General features: G+C 43.9%; 1 protein-coding gene across 8 annotated transcripts in view; it reads right to left on the bottom strand.

The window, feature by feature from the left end:
- The window catches only part of LOC105484363 (FAT atypical cadherin 3), a 695,427-nt gene that overhangs the window by 44,248 nt on the left and 627,377 nt on the right, over positions 1–23,802 (bottom strand). For all 8 annotated transcript variants that reach the window (XM_071075445.1, XM_011745893.3, XM_011745895.3 and 5 more), the window contains 6 exons: positions 19,862–20,251; positions 16,797–17,011; positions 15,178–15,315; positions 14,085–14,228; positions 11,122–11,319; positions 7,170–7,968 (listed from right to left, as the gene is read on the bottom strand). In XM_071075445.1, the coding sequence (XP_070931546.1) occupies positions 7,170–7,968; positions 11,122–11,319; positions 14,085–14,228; positions 15,178–15,315; positions 16,797–17,011; positions 19,862–20,251 (1,884 nt within the window). The remainder of the gene's footprint in view (positions 1–7,169; positions 7,969–11,121; positions 11,320–14,084; positions 14,229–15,177; positions 15,316–16,796; positions 17,012–19,861; positions 20,252–23,802) is intronic.

The following is a 23,802-nucleotide window of genomic DNA, read 5'->3' as shown; positions in this document are numbered from 1 at the left end:
CCCCTTTGCAGGAAGTACATACACCTGTTATTGTTAAGAGCCTTGAAGACCCTCTCTCTGGTGGCAGACAGTGCTCCATCAGCTTCAGAGTACCAGTTAAAAGAAGGCAGTGTCAACTCCTGCTGGCTTCTGGGAGAAAGTTTATCTTATTAGCTATCGTGAAGTAATGCAGCTTTAATTAACTTGTGCTGTGTTTGGTGACAGCTTGGGGGATGTGGGCTCATAGGCCGACATGCTCTGCATCTCAGACATCCATCATTTGGTACTACAGTAAGCATGAAAGGAGAAGGGTCCCACTTCATCAAACCAACTGATGCCATTTATGGTATGTCAGGACAGGATCAGACGTGTGTAGCTCCTGTCACGAAGCAGGCAGAGTAAGCCCTGTCCCCATTCCCAGTTTCTCTCAGGAAGGTGGGGTTGTAAAACAGGAAAGGATACTGCATTAACAAGATGCAGACCTGGATTTTGGCCCTGGCTAATTTTTTAATTTAGTCACTGTGTGGCCTTGAACTACTCACTTGTCTTTTCTAGGTCTCGATTTCCTTTTCTGAAAAATCAAGATAATAATTCTTTACAGTGCTGTGAGAATGAAATGGGCTAGGGTATGTGAAAGCAACTTGTAAAGAAAAAAATTTATTATAAAAACAAATTACTACAGGGTCAAAACTGGAAACACAAACTTGACCCAGCAACATGGCAGAGTCCTGAACTCAGGTGTAACTTTTCCCTTGCTGTCCTTTTTTGGTCAGATTCATGATTTGTAAGTCCACAGTAGGTGATAGGAAATATGAAATACTGTGTGCACTGTAGGCATAGAATAAGGCCTGGGGCTTGTTACTCATCTGCGTCACAGGAACGTGCACCTGTGTTGAGCCCTGCACCACATTCTCGATCTCAGGTGCAGATGTTTTTTTCACGCACCTTGTCCACCAGGAGAAACACGCACACCATGTGACCATTCCCTGAACGGTTTTCCACCTTCTGATTTTTTTGCTCAGGTGGAAATTTAGGTCACTTTCGATAGAGGTGACAACAGACAATTCACTTGAACAGAAGCATCAAAGCTTTGGAACATGCAGGGAGGAGAAGGGTGATCCTCTGGAGGTTTTAAAAGGTTTCGCTACCATATTTATGACTCTCCTCTCCTCTCTGCCCAGCAGTCCCGCAGCCCCCTGGATTAAGTCTCTGCTTTTAGCAAATACATCAGTATCTAGCTGTGATTATTATGCTGCCACTTTAAGCTGATTCAACCTCTTGATTTATGTTGCTGCCTCATTACATTGAATAATCCAATAACTAATGGTAAACATCCCATGGCCTGAATTCATGTGCTTTACCCACATGCCATGTCCTGACAAATGCCACATAAGTCAAAAAGCTCCCTTCTTAATTCATGGCCTGTAAGAAGTTTTAAAAAACGGAAGTCTCAACTTTGAAGTCATTTCTTATGGTTCTCTCGGAAGCAGAGAATCATCCAGAATGGTGTTTGCTTGACTCAGCCATATTTTCTGTATGATTTCACTAAAGGCCAAGTGCAATTTCATTCAAGACCTCCTCTCTGGGGCAGCTGTGTATGGGTGGAATATAGAAAGGAAAACACATACACTGAGAAGCTGGTATCACCACCAAGATGGGGACCTCTACACCTCTCCTGGCAATGTGGGACTCATGCATACTGGAGATGAGGGATCTGCCAAGGTGTATTTCTTATGAATGAAAAATAGAAACTTCCCAGTTTGTAGGGCGTTAACCTGTTAAGATTAATAGACAACACTGAAGGTTACTCAAAGCCACTGGGATTGGCTCTCTCCTCAGAAAATTAGCATTAACAAACCCCAGCCAAAGTGCAAACCCAATTTCAGATTCTTCTGTGCTATATAAAAACACATCACAAACATGTTTTAAGTGTCTGACTGCCTCACAGAAGCCGTCATCATTTTATTTTACAGCACTTATTAGAAGTGCAGTGGCCACCTGTCAGCAGGCCTGCTTTACCTATCCTACCGTATCCCTCCCAAGGACTGTCCTGACTTCTTACCATCCACCCCACTGAGCTCTCTTTCATTTGCTCAATGTATGATGCTGTTTCATTCTCCATGGGAATGGGGATCACATCAGCCTCTTTCACCACCGTATCTCCAGCACCCCACCCAGGGCCTGGTGCAAAACAGTATTCAATTAACTGCCGAGAGAATAAGTAAACAAAATGCATCCTCTACCTGGCAAAGACCTATTATGACATGCTTCATTGCTTCCCTGATAACCCCCTCCTTTATGCTTCCTCCGTGCCCCAATAACACCACCTATAACTTTTTATAGCACACATTTGTTTACTGCCAAGGAGCAAAGGAATTTCTTGTGTTTGGCTAGGAAGAGGATGCAAAGGGTCATAACAACTATCCTTAGTTACCTAGAGGCAGTTTGTAGAAGCAGGGTTAGTCAGGTTGGATCTGCGTGGCTCTGAGGGATACAGCTGAATGACGTGACAAGGAGAGAAGTTCTGGTATGCTATTAGGCAGAAGATAATCTCAGGGCTTCCTTGTAAGCTTCCAGTACTGGTGCTTGAACTTGGCTGAATTACTATGCCAGGAATATAGAAAATAGGGTGTCTGATGTGCACGGGAATTTGGATTAGGAAACTTTTGAGTTCCTTTCAAATCTCTGCAGAGATGGTAAGCTGCTGTGGTTAAAAAATGCTTTGAATAAGACAGTCAAGGATGAATCCTGGCTCTGTCATCTACTAGCTCTGTAGCTCTGTGATTCTGAGTGAGTCAATTGACCTTTCCAAGTTTTGGTTTCCTTAATTTTTGAAAAAAGTTAACGAGACCTACTCTTTAGGATTATAGTAAGAGTTAAATGTAATTGCGTGCGTGTGAAAAACAGCATGCAAACTGGTCATGGTTTGATAAACATTATCTGATCTGTCTGTCCCTGCCTTGATCCATGCACTGAATTACACAACAGTTCTCACCTCTATGCCTTGGCTCTTATGCCCTTTGGTTTTCAATCTCCTATCCTAGTCACCTAGATAATTCCAGGCATCCTTTTCAGACCTTGCTCAGGCAGCACCACCTCCAGTGATTCCTCTTTATATTCTGAGAAAACCCTATGACAGTGCCATCCCCCACTGGTTGAAGGCATGGCTGGTGTCTGACTCATTTCTGTATAGCACAGGGCTTCGCCCATGGCAAAAACACTCCATCCATTTCATTTGGAGCACTAGGTTCCATTCTATATTCCATATCTTAATAAAGACTTGACAAATCAGGCATCCACTTCTTCTACCACACCCATCAACACACTGGTTGTAAACTCTGATGGTCTCACTGGCAGTCCATCCTACTGGACAAGTGCATCCTTTTTGAAATATTTATATATTAGATTTTTGAATGCAATTTTTCAAAAATGGACAATCAGCAAGGTCCCATAGGCTGCCGTGACACCCTTTCCTCTTGCACATCTCCTATATGGGCTCGAGGACATCTATCATCCTCAATTCATTTAAGTTGGTGTCAGTCTTTCTTACTGAAGTGACAATGTTCATTGCACCTCTGAAGTTCACCAGGAACCACCTCACAACATCAGACCTTTGTATCTCTTGAAGTTTGTTCAGACACAATGTTTGTTGGTAGCTGGAGTCTAATGAGCTTATTTGGCACCAAAATTCAAGTCTGCTTTCATTTTGTTAGAATAACTCAGCATTTTGGTTCAAGATGCTAATGATGATAATTGGACCAAAAAAACTCTGTATGAGAAAAAGATGAGCTGGAAGTTGGGAGGAGGATACAATATTGAGGCCAGATTTGTCTAAACATTACTACACAGCCCAGAGTGGACAGTTACCTCTACTTATCATGCTAATTATTCCACCAAGTGGTGGGAAAGTCCATCTAATGAATGTGCCGACCTCCTAGAGTAAACAGAAGAGCAGCCAATACTAATTGTGTGTGAGGGTGTATGTATGCACCTGTGGGTGCACGCACGTGTGTGTGTTGTGGGGAGGGACCTTTATTGAATTCAATTATTTCTCCTTTCCAATAAATGAGAAAATGCCTAAAAATGCCTAATGCATACCTTAACAACTCATGGTTGTATTTTTATTTGAAAGATACTTCTAGAAGTGAGAAAGCTATTGCTATTAAAATAAAGAGCCTGCTCCTGCACCTGGAGGAAACTCTTTCCTCTTTATCTTGCTGTGTGATTTCTCAAAGTTTGGTTTCCTGACCAGCAACATTAGAGTCACCCAGGCTACATGTGTGGAATCCTAGGCTCCACCCCAACTGTCCATATCTAAGTGTGGGGCTCAGCAATGGGCATTTAGTAAGCCCCATGAACACAGGAGTCTGAGAGAACTTCTGCCTTACTGGGATTGTACTGTGAGGCTGGCAATCAGTCTGCTAGGAAAATTGCATTACGGTCATGAGTTGGCTAATAATGGGGATATATTCTGCAAAATGCATCGCTGGGCTATTTTGTCATTGTGCAAATATCACAGAGTGCACTTACACAAACCGAGATAGCACAGCCTACTACGCACCCAGACTATATGGTATGGGCTATGGCTCCCAGGCTACAGACTTGTACAGCATGCTACTGTACTGAACACTGTAGGCAATCGTAACACAATGGTGAGTACTTTTATATCTAAACAAAACTAAACATAGAAAAGGCATAATATGGTATTACCACAGTTTGGGACTACCACCATATATATGGTCCCTTGTTGATGAAACATTGTTATACCATGCATGGCTGTATTTGAGTATTCTTCTACAGTACATAGCACTGAGGTTATGATTCACATTTAAAAAGGAAGAGTCCCTATTCTTAAGATGCAGATAATAAAGTAGGGGCCCAAGAGGGCCCTTTCTTGAATCAGTATGCTACTCTTATCAGCTGTATGGCCCCGGGCAAGGCACAAAGCTACCACATCTATAAAATGAAGATGATCATATATCACCTGCTGAAGACAGGGCTGGGCTAGATGAACTTTGGAGCTCCTTTACCACTAAAATGTAGAATTTCATTTTATAGCTTAATTTTAAGAGTGACTTGAAGGTGAGAAAAGGCTGAGAGCATGGCCTGACTCTGCACAAAGCTCTTCTTGAGCAAATGCTGGCTTTTCAAACCCAGAAGGCCTCCTCTTGGGATGACCGGGGCCTGACTCACAAAACCTTCCGGCATTCTAAATTTACTGGGAGTAGAAAGGTTTGTGGAGACTAGAGAACAGGGGTCCTAGGCAGAGACATCACCGTGAAACATATTGCATTTAGGACATTAGCGTCTTATGTAAAATAGAGAGCAAACTCCTCCTCCAAATCCTTCTTTTAAAGAATTATTCAAAGTCTGCTCCCTGCCCCCACCCCAGTCTCTTCCCGATGACCTCATCCCTGAAGACCTAGCACATTGGTGGTCTCTGTGTGTAGATACCACAGACAGCTTTCCTTTGGCCACAGGAGAGATTCTGTCCCTTCTATACTCTAGCATTTTCTGTAGCACTCTTATAGCAAGTAGGTGCTTGCAAGCTGACTTTACGATTGTCAACTCCTAAGGGCAGGAACTGCATCTTTTTTACTTTGAATCTTTAGTGCCTAGGACATTGTTGCCTTCGCAGATTTTTGGCAGAAATAAATGAGTTCTCAGAGTACAAGGATCAATTAGCTGGTATAGTTTCTTCTTCAGGGTCTTCCCTGTCCTGTTCTGAACCCCTTTTGAACCCTGGTGTGAATCACCACATACAGACCCTAGAAGAGCTTTGGTGTATAAATCAGTTTGCCAACAAAGGAAATGTAGGTAAGGCCCAGACAGCTGGCATTCATAAATTCTGCATGTTGGTGACATCTGCCAGAAATGCATTTCACCTAGTATGCATTTGAGTTACTTTGCAGCTAATTTACATATTAAAGCAATCTGGACATCCCTGCTTCTACCTGATGCAATCACAAACAGAATTCACTGGATACCACAGAGAGAGCAGCTGACACACTGATGGGCTGCTTGGAGGCTGTCAAAGTGTCTCTCAGAGGGAGTTATGACCCCTAGGGCCTCCCCCGATGACATCATTCTCCAAACTGCAACCAAGAACTTCTGCAAGGGAAGAGGCCAGGGGCCCTGCCTGTCCCTAATTACCTAAAGGATGTTTTACAAATGGCCTCCCTCTGGCCATGGTCCCTTTGGACCAAATTCACACTGGCTAGAAAAACTGTGGCTGCAATTTCCCTAGAAGAGGGCAGTGAATTTATGGCTCCACATGTCAGACAGAGGAAAAGAGAGAGAGGGCAGTGCTTCTCACTGATCACTATGGGCATGTGACTCTGTGCAACTATGGCCTTTGACCAGTAAAGGTCAAAGTTCAGTGACGCCAGTTACATCAACAACACAAACCATTCCTTCCCTGCCACTCTGAGGGCTGAATCCATCCCTTGACTGTGCTCCTGGACATCTGGCCCCTGTTTCTCACTGAAGCAAATCGAACTGCCCTTACTCTTGGCAACAGCTTCCTAACTTGTTTCCGTGCCTCTGGCCTGGCCTCCTCTAATCCATTCCCCTCTGCAGCCAGCACACCCTCTGTAAAAGACAGATCGGATTCTGCCACTTCTTCGCTTCTCATCAGCCAATGGCTCTCACTGCCTTGGGATAATTTTTAAATTCTTCATCTTGGCTAATGGCCCTTGTGTGATGTCTGGGCCTGCTCTCAAGCCTTATTTCACATCCCAGCCCTGCTTATTGCAACCAGAGGAAAGCTCTTTCCATCCCCAGTGTAGGTTCCTCTTATGCCTCTAAGCCTTCTTCATGCAAGCTGCCCCTCGCCTAGAAGGCTCTCCCTCCCCTCCCCTAATTCCTACTGGACCCTTATCTCTACCTAGAGGATACTCCCTTTGGGAAATCCCCCCATCGGCTGGGTCCTCCATAGGACTTTGTACATTTCTTGACAATATGTATCAAATAGGCTCGCCTGTTTGTCTGTCTGTGCTGCTCACTGAGCCACAGCTACATGGGACTGTACCTCCTGCAGCCCCAGCATCTATTACAGTTTTTGGGCACACAGTAAGTGATCATTTAATATTTAGTTGAACGAATGACTGAACGCAGGCATGCTGGAATGATAACTCAGTCTACTCCTACAGTCTCAGGAGTTGGGAGGGAACATTCAAAACTGCACTCACCATTGCAGGTGCAGCGCACGTTCCTGTAGAAACGCGGACACACAAAGCTGATGCGAGCCGTGCTGTAGGTCATAAGCGCGTGGGAATCCAGTGACAAGCCTTGCTCACAATGCTGTTCCTGACAGTCCAGCCCTGAGCAGTTCTTCTCCAGGATGGCTGAGATGCGCATGATATTCTCCAGGTGTCTTCTGGCATTGGACAGCTTCTGGATCAGGTAGGCTGGCTTGTAGAACTCACTGCTGTGCATCTCCACCGCAAACAGCATGTCCAGCTGGTTGGTGCCTGCCACGGGCTGGATGCTGATGATGTGCAAGCTGTCCTGCTTCTGGGTGAGGACCGCATTCCGCAGGGTGCGCCGGAACCCATGCATGTGCAGCCCCACAAAGTCCTCAGGGGACACATTCTCAAAGCGGATGGTGACAGTGTTCTGCAGCATCTCATGCACCAGCTGTTCCACATGCACGACCACATCAATGGGCACCTGGAAGCGACCATCACTCACAGACACATTCAGGACATACTTGCCGCTGTCCAGGCCTCCCAGGGCGATGATTTTCCCATCATGACTATTCACTTTAAACAAGCTTTTCTGCTCCGATTTCAGGGCAAACGTGAGCACGTCATACATGTCTTGATCTGTGGCATGAATCTTCCCAATGACCCCACCAGGAAAGTCATCCTCCATGGTGACAATGAAAATTTCCAGGGGAATGGCTGTGGGCTTGTGGGTGCTTTCCTCGATGACTCGCACGCGAACGTAGGTGTGAGAAACTTGCTGGGGTTTGCCTGAATCCTTTGCCTAAAACAACCAAGAGGTGAAAAGGCAACGAACGAAGAAAACTAACCATAGCAAGTTTTTAAAAACCCACAGATAGAAGACGTCTGTACATTTACATTTGCTTCTTCCTTCATCCCTCGCCACTATTCTGAAAAATGCTGAGGACGTGTTTAAGTAAGAGGAGTGATTTATCACCTTTCATCCCCATATGTACACTCTGCTATGGACAATAAAATGTATCAACACAATAAAGCCGGCTGGGGTGAATAGAGAAGGAGGACAGAGGGCTACAAGAGTCAATAAGCCTGCAACGGGCTGACCTTGTTTTAATTTTATGCAGCAACCACAGGGGAAACCTCATAAAGTGGTCTTTCCACTTGGAGGAGAAATTTCTGTTTTTTGTTGGATTATTTCCTTTTGACTGAACCCAGACAGCACCTTTCTGCATATGTAAGAAATGACATAATTTAAGTGGGAATTATATCACGGTAAGGCTTCAAATAAAATGTAACACAATGAAAAGAAAAGCTAGGTAGCTTGATAAAAACGCTTTTTCTTTTCCTTCCATGTATAATAATTAACAGAACATCCACTCTGGCAACAGGTCTTTACTGAACACCGATGGCATGCAAGGCGGAAGTATTCAGAAGGGCAGGGCTTCAGAAGGGCAGATTCCCATGAGGTGGGTTTATGGAGCAGGTATCTGAAAATGTGAACCCTGCAGACCAAGTGGGATCTGGGGAGAGATGTGTCCTTGTGTGTGGAAGGCAGTGAAAAAGCCGGTGCCTGGGCATCACGCAGACCTGAGTTTGAATCTTGTCTCTGTCACCCACTACATATCCTGCTTTGAGTATGTTACTTAACTTCTCTAAGCCTCAGTTTTTGTATTTTTAATATGAGTAAAATAGTAGCCTCACTTCACAGGGTCCTTCTGTTGTGGGGATTCAAAGACAGAGTTGTTGCAAAGCACTAAACCCAGGTCTCATCCATAGATACACTTAGTACATGATGGTTCATGTCATTGTTATTTTTATTTGTTTATTTGTTTTGTTTACTTAGAGGCAGGGTCTTGCTCTGTCACCCAGGCTGGAGTGCAGTGGTGGTGCAATCACAGCTCACTGTAGCCTCAACCTCCTGAGCTCAAGTGATCCTCCCACCTCAGCCTCCTGAGTAGCTGGGAATATAGATGTGCACCACCACACCAGGCTACTTTATTTTTTGTTTTTGTTTTTGTAGAGATGAGTTCTCACTATGTTGCCAAGGCTGTCTTGAACTCTTGAGGACAAGCAATCCTCCTGCCTTGGCCTACCAAAGTACTGGGATTACAGGTGTGAGCCACTGTGTCCATCTGTTGTTATTTTTATTATTGCCATCATCACATACTTTATTTGATGGATGATGTGAACAAGACACGCTGGAATGTAAAATTCATGGAGGAGGAGATAACTTTAGCAAATTAGATTGAACTTGAAGTCAAACCGTGGAGCGCTTCAAAGGAGAGTGGAGTTTAGACTTCATAGACCAGAGGTTTCCCATTCACAAGTCAGAGGCCAGAAAGATGAAAGAAAGGCATGAAGCTGCTGGGTATAAGGTGAGAGAGCAATAGGCCTGTGGCCAGAGAAGGACTGGAGAGTGGTGTCTGTCAAAAGGTCCTGAAATTCAAAATCTGAAAGTCTGGGGCAGAATTCAGCCTGCAGGGCCTAAGTTTTCAAACACTAGGAAACCAACAGATAGTTTTAGTTTAGGGCAGGGATCAGCAATCATTTTCTGAAAAGGACTGGATAATAAATATTTTCAGCTTTGCGGGTTATACAGCCTCTATCACAACCATGCCAGGCTGTCCTATGCAAGGAAGCAGTCACAGCACATATCTAAATGAAGGAGGCTGTGTGCCAGTAAAACTTCATTGTTAAAAACAGGCTGAGGGCAGGATTTGGCCCAAGAGCTGTAGTTTGCTGGTCCCTGATTAAGGGGAATGACATAATCTAAGTAGAATGATTAATATGGGAGGAGTGAAGGGTTGGGTCAGAAGGGAATGAAGCTAAAGCCAGAGGAAGCACCCAGGAGGCTCCTGCCACAGTAGCACGATGATGGGGCTGTGCAGAATACAGTGAGGCAGTGGCAATGGGAATATGACTGACAAAAGGAAGAAAACGCAGGACTCAGTGGTAGTTTAATACAAGGGACTCAGAGAGAGACCCTTTTATAAAGATTCTAAAACCTAAGATGTGAAATCTGCTCTGTATCTGGACAGGATAGGCAAACTGTGCTAGCTTCTGTGAGAAGGCACTGAAAAGTTCTCCTTGCCTTGAGTACTACCCTGTGATATAAAATCATTTACACAATATTGTTGGAGGAGCGGATGGCAATTGAAAAGTTCATTGATGTGCTTGGAGCTGGCAGTCCTTAATTCAGAAGGTTTCATGGAGTAAAGTAAGGTGTAATTTATCCAAAGAGACAATGTATACAAGTCAATGCTATACCAATACCAATAATTACTATTGCTATTATTTTCACCAATAATAATGAGCCTAGATTGTCCTCTGTAGGCAACAGTGGATAGAAAAAATCACTCAGTTTCCCTGATGGGATCCAAATCTTGGTATTTGCAGAAATCGTACATGGGAACTTCTGGGGGCCCTCTCATTTCCTGCTTCTTCTATACTCTGCATACCTGCCACCTTTGCCTCTTTGTCCCATTTCATGTCACACAGGCCAATGACCATGAGGAACTGACATGCTGGAGGCCATTGCCAGCTGAGTCCTTTGTCCCCTCCTGCCTCACTGGGGAAGGCCTATCAAGCAGAGGCATGACACGGCTAAATCCCCTTACGACGGGGATTGGTAGCTGCCCCAAGTGGGGTAATGTGGTGGGTAATAGTGTAAAGCAGCAGGAGTTTTTAGAATGCAGATTTAAGCCCAGTGACCATCTGTTGGGCATACTCTACAGGAATGTCCTTCCTGAACAATGATGCTTCCCTTCCTTCCTGTTCAATTTCACACACACAGGCAGCTTTTATTGGTGTGAAATTGAATTTGAGATTAAAAGGGGAACACTCCTGCATAGTAATGAATTATGTTGACTTACTCAGCAAAGAAAAAATCCACCAAAGTGGACAGAAACAAGCACGAGAAAGAAAGACAGCACGATGGAGACAGGGCGCGATGCCATACCTGGACACACAACACGTATTCCGGAGACTCTGTGTGCTGGAAGACCACAGCCGACCGCAAGATCCCATGGGAGTCCAACACAAACTCTTCCTCTTCATTTCCCGACAAAATAGAGAATGAAAAGGGAGGCCCATTGTGAAAGGAGTCTCTGTCTGTCACCACCAGCTGCAAGATGCTGGTGCCCACTGGCTTATTTTCCTGCATAAAAGAGTATATAGTAAAAAGGAAGATAAAATTACACTTCTCTTCGCATTGATTAAAAACAAAAACAAAAATCCATCATTACAGGCTGAGAGTGCTGAGCTAGAAAACAGGGCTTTCAGCAGAAGGGATTCCCTGTGATATTATCTCGTCTTCTGAAAACATGTTGGTGTCTGTAACTGTCATGTTTTTTATCTTTGGCTGCTTCCCACAACCACCTATGGGACAATCCTTTACCAGTGTGAACACAAGGACTTGGAGCTGCATGGGTTTACAGGTTCTGAGCATGGTGCTGGGCACACCTTGTCCTGGGTGAGCTGGCAATGCCCAAGCTGACCTGAAGAGCTCCACTGGGATGGGGAGGCACTTCCTCACACACACATGTCACAACACAACTATGCTGAGGCCCAACACACCATGTCACGGCATTGGATTTTCTGGTGGGACATCCTGGCAGCTTTCTAGTCAATATACAAAGGCATATTCCCAGTAGAAAATGGGGCTTTATACCTTGCCTCATTCTCCAGAACACGGTTTTGCCACATTCCTTTAGGGAAGGGAATTAGGGTAAAACATTCCTTAATTTGACAATGAACAGAAAGGGAATCCTTAATTTCATCAGAATTCTTGGAAGTCCTGATTCTATTACGTAAGCATTATTTTGCAGAACTTCTCTGTTTTTTTCCCCAAATGGGAATGCAAAGCTCCTTCTTGGGTCAAAGATTATCCTCGCGTTGAAAATGCCAAATTAAATCCTCTGTAGCTCAGTCTTTGCTGTCCTTTCCCCTACTCTGTTGAGGCTTCAGCAATACCACAGCTTGGGCCTGAAATCAGTTGTATCAGCTCAGGCCTCATGACGCCATCGATGTAAGGATTAAACGAGTTTGGGTTGCAGAAATGGAGACGATGATACACTACAGTTTGGAGGGCAGACCCAGTCAAGTTTTATGTGCTGAATTAGTCTTATGAAAACCATGTGTGGGAATAAGAAAGTCATTCTGGGTTAGGAAAACGGAGGCATATTTTTTGAAGAAGAAAGAGAAAAGGACTGTAGAGACCTCTTATTTTGCTCCTTTTCACAAGTGTCCTGTTGGTCATCAAAAACTAGACACTGTCTCCCTCTGGAATCAGTCGTGGGACCACCATAGCCCCACATATACTTACTATTTCACGCTGACAACATATTCAGCAGCACACAAAACACAAGGCTGACTGATTTGTTTGCTTACTCTCTAAAGGCCGCTTCCTGCATAGAAGACAGGGAGAGAGACGGTATGGCCCTCAGAGTCACCATCTGAGAAGAAGGGTGTAAGGTAACACAGACATGCCTGCCCTGCGGATAGGGGCCCCATCATCGCTCATGGGCTGAGCCTCTCCGTGCTTTAACTGTTGACCTCCTGTTGCGCATTTGAAAACAGTCTGTCAAGCTGATCGATGCGTGTCATAAAACTGAATATTGAGTAGGAGAAACCCACTTTGTTTTGGGGTTAGCAAACAGAGGCCATGAGGGCAGAGAGCATCCTTGTGAGCAATAGTCATGGAGAAGAGTGAGCTGAGAGAAAGAGAAATGGAGGAAGGTATGGACTCTGGGCAAAGCTCTGGGGAAGCAGGAGTGTGGTAAGAATGCAGAGCTGCTGGAAAAAGCATCAGAGAGGAGGAGAAAACCATAGGGAAAGAATCAGATTTCGCTGACAAAGGGGTGGGAACCAGCAGACAGCTGCTTCCTTCGAGGCTGCCTTCCAGTCTGATTGCTGGACAGCTCAGTGGCCCTGGGGTCTGAGGAGGCCAGCTATGGCTGGTCAGGCTCAAATTCTTGAATGTTATTCCAAAGGGGACCCTCAAGACCTGGCCCACTCACATTTCACCTTCCACCCACAAAGTCCTGGGACTCCTTGGGAGTGATTCTGAGGCCAAACTGGATCAGGCAAGAACTGATTCTCTAGAACACCTGTGGCCCTCCAAGACATGCACATCACTCTGTCTCCTCTAAGTTCTCTACACTGACAGTTTTCCTGGGCTGGATTTCCTGATCCTCCTAAAGTTGTGCTTTCAGCTCCTGGAAATACTGGGAAGTAGTGGACGCTCAGTACCTAGTACTGTGCTCGTGGAATAAAAAATAGATGGGAAGAAGAGCCACTCTCTCTTACAGCAGAATATCAGCAGTAAGTTACTCTATCCTGCAGTCTGATTTTAAAGAGCAGGTGGATTTAAAGTGTTAAACAAATTGGTTATGGAAAATTAATTTTAATGACTACCAGCTCTATCCTGATGCCCAATCTGTCTTTGACTGATGAGACAATGTGTATCAATCTCTGTCATCTGCCAGAATAGCATAAAGTTGCTTAAAGGCAGCCTGCCACTGGGGAAAGAGAATTCTTTTGCAGAAGATAGTCCCAAATTCAAATCCTGACTCTGCCACTTACCAGCTGCATGATCTTGGGTGAATTACTTAACCTTACAGATCCTTAGCTCTTTCAATTTTAAAGTGGGGGCCAATCCACCATTCCTCTTCACAGGGTTGTTGTGGGGAGAGACAGTGTGCATAAAGCGCCTGACACTTGAAAAAAATCCACCCCTCGATAGCTCTTACTCACATTTATTAATCAGCTGTGGTAGAAGAACTAGGTTCTTTTCATACCTGCCCTATGAAGGGATGAGAGGACATTAAGTAATAGTAGCAATAAACCACAATGAGTAAACCACAGCAGAGGAAGAAAGCTGAATGCAAAGGGACAAGTGCTTGGCAGGCAAGATTTGCTCACCTGAATCACAGCAGTATAGTTGGCAGGTGTAAACACTGGGCTGTTGTCATTCACATCGGAAATATCAATGTTGAGAGTTGCAGTTGATGACATTGGAGGAATGCCACTGTCTACTGCCTGGACAAGCAGAGAGTATCCAGACACCTGCCAAGGTACAAAGAGGTGACAGTAAAGAGGTATAGCACTTCCTTCCTTCTGTGCACACACAGAGGAACTGGATCTTCAGGCTGTGCTTTGTCAAAGATCAACCATCTTTAGTTTGATTTTCTAGACCAGGTGATTCTTGGCACCACTGACATTTGGGTCTGGATAATTCTTTGTTGTTGGGGGCTGACCTATGTGTTTTAGGATGTTTAGCAGTAACCTGACCTCTGTCAAGTAGGAGGCAGTATCACCCCCTGCCCAGTTATGACAGCCAAAAATGTCTCCAAACATTGCCAAAAGTCCCTGGGGGACAAAACCACCCTGGTTAGGACCCAGGCTCTGGGCCTTTGCTCAATGCAACAGTTGTCATCGCTGATCTGTCTTATTTGTCAATGTTAATATTTCTGGGGTTATGGGCATATATCACCCAGTAGAGTCTATCTGCTTTTCAGCATCAATATCATGTCATCCTTTTCCATATTTAATTTCCCTTTGAAGATGCATGTTTTTGGTGAAGAAAGACAATGTTTAGAAACTTCACTTAACCTTGGACAGAGAAATTTTTGGACGATTTTTTCTGACCTAGATGCCTTCAGGTGATCTTTTTGTGTCTGCTCACTGAGGGCTAAAGTTGCTCGTAAAGTCAGGACCACAGGGTCCCAATACCCTGAAAGTATTTTGCTCTAGGAAGGGCTAAAATTCAAACCACCTAAAAAGATACGTATTTATCTTTTCTTTAAAACCTCCATAACCAGCATCTGTTATAGGAAGAAAATTCTATCAATGGTCTAACCCTAATATTTCATGCTGCATTTTAGCCCATCCTTATTTACTCTCATTACTTAGAATGGAGAACCTTCCTTCCTATTTATACCCCTGGAGCTTGTGCCCCTGATTCTAGGAAAGCGGTGGATGTGGATGGGAAGGACACTGTCTTAAGTTAGCTTACCCGTTCCCGGTCCAATTTCTTCTTAACTTTCACAAGTCCCAAGACAGGATCCACAGTAAACTCATTGTCCCGATCTCCATTCACAATGGAGAAATGAATCTGTCCATTGGGCTGGCTATCTACATCTTCTGCTATTAGCTTCATGGAAAACAAGCAAAACAAAGAAAAGTCATGACATAAGAGAGCAAAGGTTGATTCTTAGGGTCTCAGATCTGTTTAAATGGGTGCAGCTGTGACAGTTTTCTCGGGAGTTCTGCTCTCTAATGTTAGTGACCACGCCCCCAGCAGAAGAGATGATTGATCAGCTGAAGGAGGGTGGCACCAGGCCCACAGCTGCCATTTTATTTCTATGTTAATTTTTTACCTGCCCACAGCCTGATGCCTGTTAGGCCTGATTTTCCTCAGGGTTTGAGACAGTATGGTTAGACCCCAAAGCTAATGGACAGGAATGCTTTGATTTCTTCCCAATCCTGCAAGCTATGGTCTCTGCCATTGAGTCAGGGATTCTCTAGGCCTACGCATTTCCATGTTAAGGAAGCCAAGAAAGTTCCCCTTCCCCCACAGCAAATATACAGCCCCTCTGTCTATTGTTCCAGGTTGATGATGTTGAAATTTGTATGTATGGAAATATTCGTATACTTTCCAGGAAGCAGAGCGGGCCTGAGGAGTGCACTTCTGATGTATAAGAAATGCACTGTCCTCCAGCAGAGAGTTGCTCCAGCCTCATCCTGCAACGAGATGACTTGGATGGAAGGGATCTGCCAGCCAAGGGATGGGGAAGGATGGTGAGAAGGGGACTCATTGTTCCAAAATGTAATTTGCGGTCTAAGAGAATCTGTGTTCTCAGGATACATGGCTTGTTCTTACTGTTAGAAAAAGTTCCTTCTGGAAAAGTCTCCTTTAAGAGTGGCCAATCAATCTTAGGTTTGCTCCAAATTGTAGCTGCCCAACTCTGTGTGTCTGTGTGTGTAGGGGGAAAGGAGCACAAGGATTTTATTTTGTCCTCAGCAATCTAATAATTTTAAATTGTAAATTGACAAATCATAGTTGCATATATTTACGGGGTACAAAGTGATATTATGATTTACGAACACAACGTGGAATAATTAAATCAAGCTAATTAACATATCAAGTATCTCAAATACCTAGCATTTTCTGTGGTGAGAACATTTGAAACTTACTCTTAGCCATTTTGAAATGTAAAATATACCACTATTAACTATATTCATCATGCTGTGCAACAGATCTCAAAAAAAAAAAAGAAAAAAAGAATGTATTCCACCTAGCCACCTAATAACCTGTCATCTATGTTCACATCTAAGTAGGGGGCCATCATTAAAAATTCATCCCATGGTCTGTGTTGTTTTCTCAAAAAAGATATGCTCCTGGGAAATAAGTGATTATCAATCACACCTTGATATAAATTAATCTATCAGACTCTTCCTAATATACAGATTACAGAAGGAGCCATAGAAAGATGGCTCCCATTCTTGGGGACAAATGGACACGGAAAGGGGGACGTGTGAAGAAAATCCAAGACAGACTTTGCTTTCTTCTTCACTTTATTGTGGATGACTAGTCCCAGACATCTAGAACCATCCCCAACCTCAGGTACCTACCAAAATGACAGAGTCTCCCACCAAGGCGTCTTCACTGATAACCGTACTGTAGACGTCTTGGCTGAACTTGGGAGGGTTGTCATTAACATCCGTGAGGTTGATGTTGACAGTGGCCACAGCGCTGAGAGCTGGGGTGCCACCATCTTTGGCTTCCACTACCAGGTAAAACCTTTTGCATAATTCATAGTCCAGGACTTCAGAGACAGAAATACCCCCTTTGAAGAAAAATGGGGAGCTTTATATTTGATTAGGAAAAAACACTGGTCAGCAATTCTATAATCATGGTAATATTTCTAACATCCTCTCCAGCCAAGAATTTAAACATTCAGGAATTTGTTTATTTAATGCCTTACCGAAAGTATTACAGAAGTCTGATTAATGCTGTCAGTGAGAGCATAGCTAGCCATCAAACATAACCCTGAAGAAATGAAAAGTCTTTACATGTTTCTGTAACCATTTATGAACATCTCTGAGGCAGTTGAAAATCTTTGGCATCTTCACTCTCACACAACTAACGAGTAGGAACAAAAACAAGCATCCCTGATAGGTGTCTTCTGATGCCTCAGGTGGACAGAAGAAGACAAAGAATGAGCTGAGATGTGGGGATGTGATGGTATGACCCCATTCTTGTCAGCAAGTAAATACTTGCAGACTTCACTGAATGGGATTAACCACAAAGTTGCCTTGCCAAGTTAAAACGCACTTATCTAAAGCAATTATGGCACAAAGAGGGCAAAGATCTCAGAAATCTCAAGGTATAGTGACATAATGGAAAAGGAACTACTTGGAAATCAGACAGCTCAGCAGGCACATATTGAGTTTAGTGCCCGCAACTACAGAACAGAGATGATAATGTCCATGTCACAGAATTGCTTAAATAAGTAGAACACGTGAAAGCACCTAGCTGGGTGTTGGTGCTATATCCCTCCCATCCTAGCCCTTTCTGGGGAGGTAACCTAATCCTGCAGTCTTCAGTCATTGTATTGCCTGCAGAACACTTCTCAAGGGCATTTACTTTCCTCCCACCTAGTGAACAATCATGAGGACCGGTGAGAAGGTCATGACCATTCACATTTCCAGACAGGCAACTTCTCTAGTTGCTAAGACTGCCAATAGGCTCTTTCTACCTAAGTCAAAACACAGAAATCATACCTGTAACAAGAGCCTCTTTCTCTCCATAATTAAGTTTTCTTAGCACTTACCACCCCTAGTGCTTATTTTGCATCCCAGTCTTGCTAACCAGTGCTAAATTTAAATAGTACTTAGCCATTTCCCCATGGTGTTTATACACAATGGCCATAACTAGACAGGCTAGGGCCAACACATATTTAAATGAGGGAAACCCTCATACATTTTATTTGAGATAATGACTTTAGTAAACAGTTACTGCCAGGAGAGACTGTGATGCAATTCTTCCATCAATATTTTCACCTTCCAATACTTAAGGGCCAAGACTGCATTTCTTACATTTTTGGTATCCCTATAGTATAGCAGTGTTATATTATATTATATTAGAATATGCATTCCAGAGTCAGAAAGATCTTAGTTCAAACGTTGGATAAACCACTTATTAACAGTGGACATTGTGGTAATTATTCAACGTCTTTAAAGTTCTGGTTTTACTTAATAAGAGCCTGGAGTATTTGCCATGTTAAATAAACACTGCTAATTATAATGGTTTCTTGCTCATATTTACTGGATTATCCAAAGGAAAATGGACCTCCTTTGCCACATTGTTCAACAGGTGCATACTCCCTGAGTGACAAGGGAACTATGTCCAAAGGCTGGAAGGTGAGAAACTCATCTTTGTTATCTGCAAAATGGGAACTGCCTTGACTACTCATAGGGGAATTGGGAAATAGTGAGAATATCCACCAAAGAGCTTTGGGATAGAAATCCATACACTCTATGAAAACACAAGGATGAGTATGTTTAGTCTTCAAAGAATATCCAAGCTTGTTTTCTAGAATTACGACCTTTATTTGCCTGAAGCACCTCTAATACTTATTAACTCGCTGGTGAAGAGAAAGCCCCAGGGTTCTCTCTTATTCTTTCCCTTTATTTCAAAGCACCTTTTTATTCCCTAGGTGATGCTACACGTTCCCCCAGAGCTGGAAAAGGATCTGGTGAGAAATGAGTTTTCTGATCAGGAATTGTGAACTGGGTTCAAACAAAGCACCAGTTCCAGCTCACTGATGAGTCTATTTGGGGTGCTGGGTTGAGAAGGCTGCATATCACCATGCAGATCACTTATCAGCATCTGCCTATGCAGGTCATGAAAGAGTGGCAGTCCAAGTGTGGACAGTTGCACATGGAGGCTCATCCCCACGAACATTTTCCAACATGTGCACATATGACTGAAGTCAAAACACCCAACATCAAACAGAAAAGAGAGAAAATCAAACAAACTCTTGTTCTTGGAATACAAATAGTATTTCCTCTCCCCATTGAGAAACCATATTGCTGACCCTGAGCCCTCCCATCTAGAAATTCTGGAGCCAACCTGGGGGTAAGATATTTGCTAAGTAAGCCCACAGCAAGGAGCTTAAAATTTAGCAGGAGCCATCCTTAAAAGCTGGAGGGCACTCTGTGGTCTGCATGTGGGCCCTGCTACCAGATTTGTTTCCTCTGTGAAGGAGGTAGGAGGAGGAAAAAGAGTCCGCCAAGAAGGGCTGGCAGAGTGGAGGAGAAGCAGGATATAGTGAAGTTCTGCATTCTTTTTTTTTTTTTTTTTTTTTTGTGTTGGACACGGTCTTACTCTTGCCCAGGCTGCAGTGAAATGGCAGGAATGTGGCTCACTAGAGCCTCTGGCTCCAGGGCTCAAGTAATTCTCCCACCTCAGCGTCCCAAGTAGTAGGGACCACAGGTGCATGCAACCATGCTTGGCTAATATATTTTTCTAAATTTTTGTAGAGACAGGGTCTCACTCTGTTGTCCAGGCTAGTCCTGAACTCCTGGACTCACTCGATCTTCCTGCCTTGGCCTCCCAAAGTGCTGGGTTTACAGGTGTGAGCCACCATGCCGAGCTGAAGCTCTGCATTCTAAGTACGGTGCTATTTACCCACCTGTCTTGGGGTTGATCTTAAATTTCCCTTGTTCGTTCCCAGACCGGATGAGATAAGTGATCTCAGCATTTGTGCCAATATCTTTGCTGGTAGCAAAAACAGCAAGAACCTGGGTGCCAGGGGAGGTGTCCTCGGGCACCGTCACCAGGTAGTCCCTCCTCTCAAACACTGGGGGGTTGTCGTTAATGTCCAGGACGGTGATGGTGACAGTAGTGAGAGAGGACAGGGACTGTCCAGGACTCTGGTCAGTGGCCCGCACGCTGATGTTGTATGAAGACTGCTGCTCGCGGTCCAGTGGCTGCTCCAGGATGATGATGCCGGATGAGCTGTCAATGGAGAAGACCCCACCAGCTGAGTCTGCCAGGGAGTACACGACCTTCCTGTTGATGCCTGTGGGAGAGACACAGGAACATGAGTGGGCAAGAGCAAGGCCAGATGATCTGCGTTAGAATGTTACAGCTTTGCAGACTTTTTAAGGCCCACAACAAGAAAAATAGTTATTACAGAAACAGACAGCTGTGGCTCTACAAAAATGTAAATTTCAGTTCGTGGGAAAAAATGAAATTAAAAGGCAAAGAAACTGGGAAAATATCGGCAACAAATATCAGAAATAGTTGGATATTCTCAATATACAACTTGCCCCCCACAGATCTTTAAGAAAAACTCTCAGAGGCTAATAGATGCAGTGGTAAAGATGTGGCACAGAAAGAGAAATAGAAACCAACCCAAACCGATGAATTAATTAATTACTTCAACACAGATTTATTTAGAATCTACCAGGCACTTTCTAGGGGGCTTGCGAGTCTAGCAATGGGCAAGTCCAACATTTCTTGAGGAGATTTTACATTACAGTGGGGCTGTAGTGGTGGTGAGGGGAAGCCACTGGTGAGCTGTGAGATGAGAGTCATGAGACGTGATGTAGATTTTAACAGGATCCCTCTGGCTTTTGCTCCTGAACAGATGGAAGGGCAGCCAGAGAGGAAGGTGGGAGACCAGTCAGCAGCCTCCTACAGCAACAGAAGCATGCAATCTTGGTGGCCTGAACAAGGCAGATGGTGTCGGAAGTGGTGAGTAGGGGTCAGGTTCCACATCTATTCTAAGCACCCAGCTGGTGAGAAATGAAGGGTTCCTTGATGTGTTCTGAACTTGGAGGTGGCGAGAGTGTTTTCTGATTGTGGAGCTGACAGGATATAGGATGTGAGAGAAACAGAGGCTTCTAGAATGACCCTTAGGTTTTGGCCTGAGCAACTGGAAAGAGGAGGCTGTCATTAGCTGAGGTGGGGAGGGCTGCAGAAAGACTAGGTTTTAAATGAAAGACCAGAAGCCCTATTCTGGACAGATTAAGTGTGAGATGTGCATTTGATATTCAAGTGCAGATGTCAAGCAGAAAGTCAGATAGAAGAGGCTGCAGTTCAGAGGAGAGGGCCAAGATGGAGCTATAAATTTGAGTGTCATTGGTGTACAGATGTCACACAAAGCCATGAGAAATGAATGAGGTCACAAGGGATTATAGAGGGAAGAAAGAAATCCAAGGGCCAGTGAGCCTGGAGCACTCCATCAAGGAAGGGAGAGGATCTAGTCCAAGGGTGCTCTCCTGCTCTACGGTTTCAAGAAATGTACTTAGTTACCAAAATACCATTTTATATTACTATGTACTAAAGCTAAAACATATAAACTAGGAAATGTCTATTAACTACCAATTAATTATTGAATAACAGTTGGATTGACTTCTAGTTCTGAACATTGATTTAACTGGTTTCATTAGAGGATCTCAGCACTTGGAAATGGTTTAGAAACCTCAAGTTCACTTTAGTTGTTAGGATTTATAAGAAGTAAATTGTAACAGCCTTGTCGGCTGAAAAAGCACCATTCTGATCCTAAATACTGTTAATGAAGACAGACATTAGTCAGAGGTCTTTAGTTATGACAACCATCTGAAAATGTCTTTTGAGAATCATGGAACCTTAGAATATAAGCTCTTAGAGGGGAGGGCCTAGCCATCTTTTTTCTTATTGTAACACCTCATTTGGCAATAATAAGAGCTAAACGTTTTACTTTCCTAGTGTACAATTTCTCTTAAGCCCAAGTTCCCAGCAAACCAATAAAATCATATATTTGGAGGGATGACATAAATTGCATTATGTGGCTTTAACCAAAAGGTCAACACTGAGAGCTTGTTCTTGGTTCCGTTCCAGACAGTCCATTTTTTCCGAAGTTTCATCATTTATTTCTTTTTCAAAACAACCGCCCTGTGATGTATACACATCAACCTGTGATTTTATTGATGCTGGGATTAAAAATAAGAAGGCTTTCCTCTTCTCTTGCTGCCTCCTTGAAATAAGGCTTCAGAGCAGCCATTTAGGGGTGCTTTCTGGCTATTGTTGAAGTGACTGCAAGATTGAATTCTTCAACATGAATCCCTAGGGGAATACACAGAGGGGTTGCAGAGGTGATCGAGCTTGCACCTGGAAAACAATGGCCCTGTCTGGGTGTCAGAATAGGTTGTGTGCCCCGGAAGCTGCCTTGACTGATTCAATGGTCTCAGGATGCCTCTCAAAGTCACAAAAATGCATTTATGGAAACACATCAGCAATTGACATAAATACACCACACAGGTTTTCAAATCACATACATTCCCTACAGAATTAACTTCCACCTCCAGCATATGGTACGCTGCTCTTGCCAACAAGAAGAGCAGGCAGGAAATTCATGCAGGGACTTTCATTAGTGCATGTGCTGGGAACTACAAATTCCATTTCACTAATGCATTAACCAAGGACTTGCCTGGTGCAACCAGCATTTTTAGGTAGGCATGAGGAACAACATGCAAAGTCCTGTTTTCCCTAGGCTCAATTTCCTTAGGGATTTCAGGAGATCTATGCTCGGAAATTTTTCCTCTTCAGGCCTGAAGATCAGTTATGGAAGAAGGTGATTTCTGACACACTGTTCTGAAGGCCATGGTGCTGTGAACAGATGAGTGAGGAGAGGTAGGGGCGAATTTGCACGCTGCTGCTCTTTGCAGCAGCAAGGCCAAAAGGGAAGGTGCTTTTAATGGCTGCCTGTGTTTCCTTCACTGAGACACATAGCTGAAATCTAATTCCATCACTTCTGTTCCCGGCCTGCAGCTTTCTCTTCAGCCCTGTTTAGAGGCACTCAGCTGGGCTCTGATCCCCTAGGCAGGAGATTCTTGTTCTCCAAGCTTCCTGGTCAGCTGACTAGCCCTGTTGTTGGAGTGCTGCGTTTACAGGACTGACATTAATCAGCCACACAAAGACCATGGCTCCCCTCCGGGCAGATTCTGTTAATTTAAACTCCATGACAGGGTTTTTCTGCTTTACCATAGCAGAAAACCATCCCTTTCCCCTGCAAGTTGCTGACCCACACTCCCCCCACCTCCTCATACATTTTGCTTCTGACAATATCTTGGGCATTCACACCAGGAGGAACTGGAAGATTTATTGTTCCTCTCTCCTTTCTGTTACCAATCAGACTGATAAGAAACGAAGAGCAGAGAGGGGTGGGGGAGACCCAGACCAAAAAACCTGCTAAATGGCATCACTTAGAATTTGCTGCCTCTCAAGAAAAGTGCAGGATATATTTTTGGAGCATATTAAACTTCCAATTTAGACACAATTGCAATGGATTTCAATAAGTTTTAGAAATAAAGTCAGAAGCATAACCACCAATTTGGAAACAGTATTTTTGGGGTAGCATTTGGGTCTTTGCCATGTGGGCAAATGGGGTGCCATCTTTATAATGAATGCAGGTCATGTTGCTAGAGTGGACACTTTTTATCCAAAGGGGTTTGATAAATGCCATCCTTCAAATTACTATCCCTTTCTACATACACAGCAGAAATGATGAACCCAGGCAGAAGACTTGCTTGCTAATTGGTCTAATGCTCCTACTGCATGTCATGATGTGTTACATTAAGGTATAAC

The sequence above is a fragment of the Macaca nemestrina genome, chromosome 12 (assembly GCF_043159975.1).
Source record: "Macaca nemestrina isolate mMacNem1 chromosome 12, mMacNem.hap1, whole genome shotgun sequence".
Taxonomy (NCBI): domain Eukaryota; kingdom Metazoa; phylum Chordata; class Mammalia; order Primates; family Cercopithecidae; genus Macaca; species Macaca nemestrina.
The sequence above is the reverse complement of the archived record's forward strand: the minus strand, read 5'-3'. Positions and strand labels throughout refer to the sequence as shown.